At 43.3% G+C, this 10,854-nt stretch overlaps 1 protein-coding gene across 1 annotated transcript in view; it reads left to right on the top strand.

The window, feature by feature from the left end:
• LOC133129019 (unconventional myosin-IXb-like) overlaps positions 1–10,854 on the top strand; it is a gene marked incomplete at its 5' end in the record, with an annotated part of 59,057 nt that overhangs the window by 10,743 nt on the left and 37,460 nt on the right. Inside the window, 10 exons of the mRNA XM_061242823.1 lie at positions 1–16; positions 149–295; positions 461–582; positions 4,947–5,088; positions 5,617–5,812; positions 6,631–6,709; positions 6,802–6,894; positions 9,149–9,188; positions 9,964–10,056; positions 10,232–10,312. The exon at positions 1–16 is cut by the window's left edge and continues 101 nt beyond it. Coding sequence (XP_061098807.1) covers positions 1–16; positions 149–295; positions 461–582; positions 4,947–5,088; positions 5,617–5,812; positions 6,631–6,709; positions 6,802–6,894; positions 9,149–9,188; positions 9,964–10,056; positions 10,232–10,312 — 1,009 coding nt within the window. The remainder of the gene's footprint in view (positions 17–148; positions 296–460; positions 583–4,946; positions 5,089–5,616; positions 5,813–6,630; positions 6,710–6,801; positions 6,895–9,148; positions 9,189–9,963; positions 10,057–10,231; positions 10,313–10,854) is intronic.

The raw sequence follows: 10,854 nt of genomic DNA, 5'->3' as shown, positions 1-10,854 counted from the left end.
CACGGACCCTGCATTGGTGAGCTGAGTGTAGGGGGAATGCTCTGCCAATCAGCATGGATTCTACACCTAAAATGTCATGTTTTTATCTCTATACTAATGATGGAGTCACTGGACTGACTGAGTGAATGATTTTAGTTCATCTTTTCAGTCCCAGCAGCAGCCTTTGTTCATTGGCGTCCTGGACCTGTTTGGATTTGAGAACTGCAGGGAAAATGGGTTCGAGCAGTTCTGTATGAACTACACCAGTGAGCTCCTGCAGTATCACTTCAATCAGCATGTCTTCCAGCTGGAGCAGGTGAGACCAGCACAACAAAACTTTTCAACGTGCATGTTAAAGAACGATTCGTTTGGCCTGCCAGCTAGAGATAGTTGATTGGTTTAGCCTGTCTGCTGGAGACAGTTGATTGGTTTAGCCTGTCTGTTGGAGACACTCTGGGCTCAGACCTGTGTTTGATGCCAGGAGGAGTACCAGGCAGAGGGACTCAGCTGGCAGACCATTGACTACAGGGACAACTCCGGCTGCATCCAGCTGTTCAGCAGCCAGCCCAATGGCTTGATTCAGCTTCTGTACGAGGAGAACAGGTCTGTCTAACCCTAACCCTAACCCGAACCCTAACCCTAACCCTTCTGTACGAGGAGAACAGGTCAGTCTCTGCACCTCACATTACATACGGTTAGTGATTATTTAGCTGTCACTTTTATACATTACTGTTATTTAGCTGTGACTTTTATCCACTTCCAGTTGATTAGACTATAGAGGAGCCAATCTCCCGTGGAGCAATGTGGGGCTGTTCAGATCTTATTGTGGCTACACTGGGTCTTGAACCAACCACCAACGGGTCCCAGTCGTGTACCTCACCCTCCATCTGCTGCTATGTTCGCCAGAGCTGCCCACGTGGGGAGGGAGAGAAATTTGGTTGCTTGGCAGCACACATAGATGCACATTTGGTTCAGATGAGATATACTTACAGTGGGAGCAATAATTATTTGATCCCTTGCTGATTTTGTAGGTTTGCCCACTTACAAAGAATGGAACTGTGTAGATTTTTAATTATAGGTACATTTTAACATTGAGAGACAGAATATCACAAAATAATCCACAATAACAACATCATATAAATTTTATATCATATTTTCACATGAAATAAGTATTTGATCCATAGAACAATAGGACTTAATACTTGGTGGAGAAACCTTTGTTGACAAGCACAGAGGTCAGACGTTTGTTGTCGTTTTTTTTCACCAGGTTTGCACAGGGAGGGATTTTGGTCCACTCCTCTTTGCAGATCCTCTCCAAATCTTTAAGGTTCCGAGGCTGTCCTTGGCAACTCGAAGCTTCAGCTCCCTCCACAGATTTTCGATGGGATTTAGGTCTGGAGACTGGCTAGACCACCCCAGGACCTTAATATGCTTCTTTTTGAGCCACTCCTTTGTTGCCTTGGTCGTATGTTTTGGGTCATTTTCATGTTGGAAGACCCATCCACGACCCATTTTCAGTGCTCTCACTGAGGGAAGGAGGTTGTCGCCCAAAATGTCCTGGTACATGGCCCCATTCATCCTCCCCTCGATACGGTGAAGTCGTCCTGTCCCCTTAGCAGAGAAACACCCCCAAAGCAAAGGTTTCCACCTCCATGCTTCACAGTTGGGATGGTGTTCTTGGGGTTGTACTCAGCATTTCTCTACCTCCATACACGGCGAGTCGAGTTGATGCCAAATAGCTCTATTTTCTCATCTGACCACATCACCTTCTCCCAAGCCTCCTCTGGATCATCCAGGTGTTCTTTGGCAAACTTCAGACGGGCCTGTACATGTGCCTTCTTCAGCAGAGGAACCTTGCGCACGCAGCAGGATTTTAATCCTTCACGGTGCAGTGTGTTACTGATGGTTCTCTTTGTGACTGTGGTCCCAACTGCCTTCAGGTCATTAACAAGATCCTCCTGTGTAGTACTGGGCTGATCCCTGACCTGTCTCATGATCATTGATATCCCACGAGGCGAGATCTTGCGTGGAGCCCCAGACCGAGGGAGATTGGCGGTTACTTTGTGTTTCTTCCATTTTCTAATAATTGCTCCAACAGTTGTTAACTTCTCACCAAGCTGCTTGCTTATTTTCTTGTAGCCCATCCCAGCCTTGTGCAGGTCTACAATTTTGTCCCTGATGTCCTTAGACAGCTCCTTTGTCTTGGCCATGATGGAAACGTTGCAATCTGATTGATTGTGTGGACATGTGTCTTTTATACAGCTAAATAACGATGTAACGAGTTGACACAGGTGTTTTGGGTAATGAGTTGAGATTAGGAGTGCTTCATAATGGAAAACTAACTGGTCTGTGGGAGCCAGAATTATTGCTGATTGGTAGGGGATCAAATACTTATTTCATGCAAAAATACTATAATAAATTTATGACATTTATATGATGTTGTTATTGTGGATTATTTTGTGATATTCTGTCTTTCAATGTTAAAATGTACCTATGATTAAAATTCTACACAGTTCCATTCTTTGTAAGTGGGCAAACCTACAAAATCAGCAAGGGATCAAATAACTATTGCTCCCACTGTATGTGTCAAAGGGTGTTAATAGTAGGGTTCTGGGTACCTGTGCTTTCTTTGTAGTTTTTCTGACCATTATTTAATTACTTTAAACCTGACTCAAACCAAACTGCTCCTCTTCTTACTGGCATTTTAGTGTCTCTGAAAAATCTAGTTTTTTGGAAGGAATGTAATGGGTAAATGGGGGCCTATGAAAACTCGGTTGGAGGAAAAACTTAAATACGGTGTTTGCTCAGCAGTGCACATCCACTTCAAAGTTAAAATGCTCTGCACGGGTTAGAGTAGATTGACATGGTGCAGAGGTTTTCCAAGAGTTTTGGTCCTTGTTAGAAGAACAGTGTGGGGGCCATGGTGAGGTCACGATTCATCATGTAATATTGGCACCCATCACATCACGCCACGCCACGCCACGCCACGCCACGACACGACACGCCACGCCACGCCACGCCACGCCACGCCACGCCACGCCACTACATTACATTACATTACATTACATTACACTACACTACACTACACTACACTACACTACATTACATTAATGGCATTTGGCAGATGCTCTTATCCAGAGCGACGTACAACAAAGTGCATACCCATAACCAGGGATAAGTGTGCTGAAAGACCCTAGAGGGAAGTACAATTTCAACTGCTACCTGTACAACAAAGATAAGGACCAGGGCCTTTTCTTTTCCTTTTTTTTAACAACAAATAAATAAACAAACAAACAACAAAGCAAATGTGACCAAACTTAACTATAGCCTATAACCTAGCCAACTAAAAATATCAAAACACAACGTAAATCACAAAGACAACAACAAGGTTCACAGGGAGGTAGGGAGGGATGGGGGAGATGCTGCTTGAAGAGCACCCCAACTGCTTTCTTTTTTAACTTGAAATGAAATAATGCTCAGAAAACAGGTATGCATTGTTTAGGAGCCCTGGAGAGGGGCTTCTACAGAGCCTTCCCCGTGTCCTCAGCAGCGGGGCATTTGGAGAGCTTTCTGTTCAAGAGCTGACTGGAGCAGATCCCCCTCAGGCTGGAATGGATGGAATTCCAGGAAATTTTTATATGCACTTTTGGAAATATATCGGCAAGGATTTATTTGATGTTCTGCAGGACAGTATTAAATCAAAGACACTTCTCAGGAGCTGTCATTGGGTCATCCTGACCCTTCTCCCCAGGAAGGGGGCCCTCTGTCTCTTTAAAAACTGGTCTTCTGCTGCTGTAGCCTATCCTCTTAAGAGGCTTGACAGATTGTATGTTCAGAGATGCTTTTCTGCATGCCACTGTTGTAACATGTGGTTATTTGCATAACTGTCACCTTCCTGTCAGCTTTGACCAGTCTGGCCCCTCTACTCTGACCTCTCTCATTAACAAGGTGTTTTCGTTCGCAAAACTTCTGCTCAATGGATGCTTTTTGTTTTTTGTACCATGCTCTGCAAACTCTGGAGACTGTTGTGCATGAAAATCCCAGGAGATCAGCAGTTTCTAAGATATTCAGACTACCCTTTTGGACACAAACAATCATTCCATGGTCAAAGTCACTTAGATCACATTTCTTCCCCATTTTGACCTTTGGTTGAAAAACAGCTGAACCTCTTGACCACATCTGCATGCTTTCATGCATCAAGTTGCTGCCATGTGATTGGCTGATTAAATATTTGCTTTAACAAGCTGGTGTTCTGGTCTACCTAATGAAGTGGTAACTGTTAAATAGAGTAGGGGACAGTACTTCCCTGTCTAACACCTCACCCTTGAGTGAAGAGATCAGTCCTTTTATTGCCATTTTCACTCCACATTTGCATATATTGATTGAATTATGTCATACACTTTACCCCCTACACCAGTAGGAGAGTAGTATAATATAAACCTTCTTGCCAAATCGAATCAAATGCTTTTTTAAGAATCAATAAAGCATGCAAAACCTTTTCCATGTTGATTAATTAGAGTGCGTAGGGTGCAAATAAGACGTGTTTGGTAAGGAAGGCCAGTATTCAGGCGTATATGATATATAATAATCCTGCAGAAAACCTTCCCCAGATTACTGCTCACGCAAATGCCTTGGTAGTTATTTGGGTCTAATTTGTCTCCTCTTCCACTCTTCTCAGGAATGCTGCCAGCCCCCCCCCCCCCTCTCTCTCTCTCTCTCTCTTTCTCTTTTTCTTTCTCTCTCTCTCTCTCCCCATGCAGGAATTGTTTTGGTTCTTTGTTCGAATTGAATGATTAGCACATTGAGTTTGGGACAATATTGTTTTCTGATCTAAAGGTACTGAAAGTAGGAAGTGGGCCTCTACCTCTCCACCTCTACCAGGCTGAAGTGGCACACAGCCAGGTCTTTTTGTGGTGACCAGTGATTTGATAGCTAATTATTCTCTCTCCCTCGACCCCTCTCTCTAGCTCTCCGCAGGCTACAGATGAGACCCTCCTGGACAGGTTCCGGCAGGAGCACCAGAGGAACCCCTTCTTCTCAGCCCCGCCCGAGGGGGAGTGTGCCTTCCTCATCCTGCACTTTGCTGGAACAGTGAAGTACCAGATCAAGGTAGGGGCAGGTAGCTAAGGGGTGATTTCAGAAGGTACCTGGGGGGGGAGGTGATTTCAGGGGTAGCTGGTTGGCAATTTCAGGGGGTACCTGGAGGTGATTTCAGGGGGTACCTGGGGGTGAGTTCAATGGATATCTTGGGGGTCATTTTCATTTCAAGCCTGATGCAGATAGGTTAGGGTTAGGGTTAGGCCAGGGTAGAGGTTAGGGTTAGGGTTAGGCCAGGGTAGAGGTTAGGGTGGAACATTGAGTGCAGTTTTGTTCTACTTTGAGAGATCCAATGCTGTCTAAAGCAGTTCATTTGTATTTCATACTTTTACAAAATAAAATATCTTGGCTCTGCAGTGTGTAAAATGTGTGAAATCTGTTTGTAATGCTGTGTGCAGTGCGTAAAATCTATGTGTGCAGTGTGTAACTGTGTAAATCTCTGTGTGCAGTGTGTAACTGTGTAAATCTCTGTGTGCAGTGTGTAACTGTGTAAATCTCTGTGTGCAGTGTGTAACTGTGTAAATCTCTGGGCTCTGGCAGGGTTTCCGGGAGAAGGATACGGACTCTGTGCCGGTGGCCATGGTTGCACTGTTGAAGCACAGCAGTCGTGTGTTTGTGAGGTCACTGCTGAGGTCACATCCTGTGGCAGCGTTCCGGTGGGGTGTGGTCCGGGCCGTGTTCCGCATCACTGCGGCCTTCAGGAAGGCTGGCCTCTGCCTGGCCGCCAGGAATGCAGGTACAGCTGGAATTCCCAGGAAAAGCAATACTAAAACTCTACATTTGAATGGATCTCTATGGGAATTAGGGGTGGGACTAAATTCAGCTGTAAATTATGCTGATACAGTATAGAACACATTTGTTGGCTAAATGGCTTTAAGTCATTAAGAGTCCAGGGTATGAAATGAGCCTCAAACCATCATGCTGCTGTCAGATATGCAGTATGTATGGATGGGTCACTTTAAGGGTTGTTTCCTTGTGTCCTGATGAACCCAATGGATAAATTATTCAGGAGAAACCTTTGAAGTGATCCCTCCATGTCTGCTGCATATCTGGCAGCAGCATGATGGTTTGAGGCTCATTTCATACATTTCATATTCATTCAAGGATGTAAATATCCTTGAGCTCATATTCATTATTTACTTCCAACTCCAACATCCTGTGGTGGACAGCTGAAGTGTGCATGAAAATCCCAGGAAATCAGCAGTTTCTGAGATACTCTAACCACCCTGTCTGCCGCCAACAATCATTCCATGGTCAAAGTTACTTAGATCACATTTTTCCCCATTCTGATGGTTGATGTGAATATTAATTGAAGCTCCTGACCTATATCTGCATGATTGTATGCATTGCACTGCTGCGATACAATTGGCTGATTAGATAATCACGATATAATAAAGGTGTACTAAAGTAAACCCTAACCCTAATAAAGTGTTCGGTGAGTGTGTATTCTGCATTATATTAAATTTGTGAGATATACCTGTAATGTGGCATCGATGCGTGTTGCACATACACATACTGGTGTGTATAGGATTGAATCTTGGCCTTTTCCTGCAGGTCTGAAGCAGCGCGAATCGCGCACTCCGATTGGCCAGCTGCGCAGGAGGTCCAGCACCAAGGTGGAGCGGTTGCAGAGGTGGGCGTGGCCAGGGTTTAGGAGGGACTTGAGCTCCTGTCCTGCTCTGCTATTGGTTGCCTGACAGATAAACACGCCTCCTCTGTCTGCAGCCGCAGCTCACTGCTGGACTTCTCCTTCGACCGGTCCGAAGATCGCCCCCTAGAGGCCATGGAGGACATCTTCGCCAGCTATGAGAGGAGGAAGTAAGGGAGAGGGGCTTGCACTATATTACACTACACATAATTACACTACACTATATAACAGTACACATAATTACATTACACTATATTACACTACACATAATTACATTACACTATATAACTGTACACTGTGTTATACTACACATAATTACATTACACTATATTACACTACACATAATTACACTACACTATATAACAGTACACATAATTACATTACACTATATTACACTACACATAATTACATTACACTATATAACTGTACACTGTGTTATACTACACATAATTACATTACACTATATTACACTACACATAATTACATTACACTATATTACACTACACTTAATTACGTTACACTATATTACACTACACATAATTACATTACACTATATTACACTACACATAATTACATTACACTATATTACACTACACTTAATTACATTACACTACACATAATTACGTTACACTATATAACACTACACATAATTACGTTACACTATATAATACTACACATAATTACATTACACTATATTACACTACACATAATTACATTACACATAATTACATTACACTATATAACAGTACACATAATTACATTACACTATATAACAGTACACATAATTACATTACACTATCTAACAGTACACTGTGTTATACTACAAATAATTACATTACACTATATTACACTACACATAATTACATTACACTATATTACACTATATTACACTACACATAATTACATTACACTATATAACAGTACACATAATTACATTACACTATATAACAGTACACATAATTACATTACACTATATAACAGTACACATAATTACATTACACTGCAGTAGTGTGCAAAGGTTTGGGAACAATATTTCCTGTGCCACCAGCTGCCATAATGCATCTGCCTCCATGCTTCACAGTTGGCCAGGTGTTCTTCTCTACAAAAGCTTCACCCAAACATACCTTCTTTGGTCCTTATTGTTTAATGTACTTATTGTTTAAAGTACATTGTATTACTGTCCTGTGAACAGCTAGACCTGTGTTTGCTACTCTTTTTTGCACCTCTTTTGCAGTGATGTGTGGTTGAACATTCTCACCAGGTCTCAGGCCATTCTATGTGAAATCCTTCTTGGTCTACCAGACTTCTGTTCCATTAATCTTCCATTTTCTATTCATGTTTCTGACAGTGGAAACAGGTAGTTTGAAACATTGACAGAGTTTTTGTAGCCTTCTCCTTCTTGGTGGAAATGAACCATCTAAATTCTGAAATCCTTAGACAACTGTTTAGAGGAACCCATGGTTGTTACTTAATTAATTAATTTAATTACACTCACCTGACTTATTGAAGCAAGTAACAGTAAATCGCCTGGGTCTGGGCCTTAGAAATCATCTTTTAAAAAGTAACTAAGGATCCAAAAGTGACCCAAAAGGGTTCCCAAACTTTTGCACAGTGCCCTTTTCCATTTTTTTCATTATTTATAAGCAGTGAAGTATAAAATGCAACCTTGCTTTAAAATGTGCAGAAAGGTCTCATATTTAACTCTGTACCATTTAGAGTTCAGGTTTGCTTTTGGATTACATACAGATTCATTGTAACCAGGACTGCCCACATTTTTGCACCCCACTCTATATTAAAGAAAACAGTATTAAAAGAGTTTTAGTCCAGGCAAGTCAGTAGGGTTGAGTTTTAGTCCAGGCAAGTCAGCAGGGTTGAGTTTTACTCCAGTCCCAGTCAGCAGGGTTGAGTTTTAGTCCAGGCCCAGTCAGCAGGGTTGAGTTTTAGTCCGGGCCCAGTCAGCAGGGTTGAGTTTTAGTCCAGGCCCAGTCAGCAGGGTTGAGTTTTAGTCCAGGCCCAGTCAGCAGGGTTGAGTTTTAGTCCAGGCAAGTCAGCAGGGTTGAGTTTTATTCCGGTCCCAGTCAGCAGGGTTGAGTTTTAGTCCGGGCCCAGTCAGCAGGGTTGAGTTTTAGTCCAGGCCCAGTCAGCAGGGTTGAGTTTTAGTCCAGGCCCAGTCAGGAGGGTTGGGTTTTAGTCCAGGCGCAGTCAGCATGGTTGAGTTTTAGTCCAGGCCCAGAGAGCAGGGTTGAGGTTTAGTCCAGACACAGTCAGCAGGGTTGGGTTTTAGTCCAGGCGCAGTCAGCAGGGTTGAGTTTTAGTCCAGGTCCAGTCAGCATGGACTAGTCAGATAGAGGCAGATTGCAGAGTTGTGGTGTGTGTGTGTGTGTATTTCTGCTGCTCACAGTCACCCCCCCCCCCCCCCCACAGGAAGAGCAAAGGCAACAGGAAGAAGCAGATCATTCCCAAGGTAAAATCTACCCGCCTTTCTAAAGTCTACCCCGCCTTTCTAAAGTCCTCCCCACTTTCTCAAATGTTCACATGTTTGTGTGCATCACTATCGATGCATGTGTGTGTTCTAAATGTCTCAGTGTGTGTGTGTGTGTGTGTGTGGATGGATTTGTGTTAATAGGTAGCCAGAATATTTGGACGCTACCTGTACTGCTAATGAACCTGCAAGTGTCCATGTCATTATTCTGTACTGTGTGTCTGTAGTGTCCATGTCTTTATTCTGTACTGTGTGTCTGTAGTGTCCATGTCATTATTCTGTACTGTGTGTCTGTAGTGTCCATGTCATTATTCTGTACTGTGTGTCTGTAGTGTCCATGTCATTATTCTGTACTGTGTGTCTGTAGTGTCCATGTCATTATTCTGTACTGTGTGTCTGTAGTGTCCATGTCATTATTCTGTACTGTGTGTCTGTAGTGTCCATGTCATTATTCTGTACTGTGTGTCTGTAGTGTCCATGTCATTATTATGTACTGTGTGTCTGTAGTGTCCATGTCATTATTCTGTACTGTGTGTCTGTAGTGTCCATTTCATTATTCTGTACTGTGTGTCTATAGTGTCCATGTCATTATTCTGTACTGTGTGTCCGCTGTGTCCATGTCATTATTTTTGACTGTATGTCTATATTGTTTATGTCCTTTATTATTACTGGTTTGTGGACATGTTGGTATGTGTGTGTGTGTTTGGGGGGGGGGGGGGGGGGTGTCTGGCTGCTCATACTTTTTACTGTTTTGCAGAATCTGATTAGTACACGTTCCCTGAAGTGCATAGTGGGACAGACACTGTGTGACTCTACCCAGTCCCTGCCCTGCTACAGTTCTCAGTTACAGGTGAGCCTCTTGAGCATTCACGATGTGGGTGTGTCTGAGTGTGTGAGTGACAGGGCTGTGGGTGTGTCTGAGTGTGTGATTAACAGGGCTGTGGGTGTGTCTGAGTGTGTGATTGACAGGGCTGTGGGTGTGTCGGATTGTGTGATTGACAGGGCTGTGGGTGTGTGATTGACAGGTCTCTCTGTGTAAGCTGCTGCAAATGCTGAAGCGAGCCCATCCTTCCTTCATCCAGTGCATCCGCTCCAATGCAGAGAAGGTACCCAAACCCATACTACTATACCCATACTCCTATACTTATCCATGTAAACTGTACCACCATACCCATGCTACCATACTTATAGACCTATACCATACTACCATACTTATAGACCTATACGATGCTACCATACCATACGTGAGCTGTGGATATCAGTGTTTGTGTAATGATGGTGTGTGTGTGTTTAATGATGCTGTGTGTGTGTGTGTGTAATGATGCTTTGTGTGTGTGTGTGTAATGATGGTGTGTGTGTATGTGTGTGTGTGTGTAATGATGCTTTGTGTGTGTGTGTGTGTATGTGTTTGTGTGAGTGTGTGTGTAATGATGCTGTGTGTGTGTGTGTAATGATGCTGTGTGTGTGTGTGTGTGTAATGATGCTGTGTGTGTGTGTATGTGTGTGTGTGTGAGTGTGTGTGTGTCATAATGCTGTGTGTGTATGTGTGTGTGTAATGATGGTGTGTGTGTGTGTGTGTGTGTGTGATGATGCTTTGTGTGTGTATGTGTGTGTGTAATGATGGTGTGGGTGTGTGTGTGTAATGATG

Source organism: Conger conger, chromosome 5 (assembly GCF_963514075.1).
Source record: "Conger conger chromosome 5, fConCon1.1, whole genome shotgun sequence".
NCBI lineage: Eukaryota > Metazoa > Chordata > Actinopteri > Anguilliformes > Congridae > Conger > Conger conger.
The sequence above is the reverse complement of the archived record's forward strand: the minus strand, read 5'-3'. Positions and strand labels throughout refer to the sequence as shown.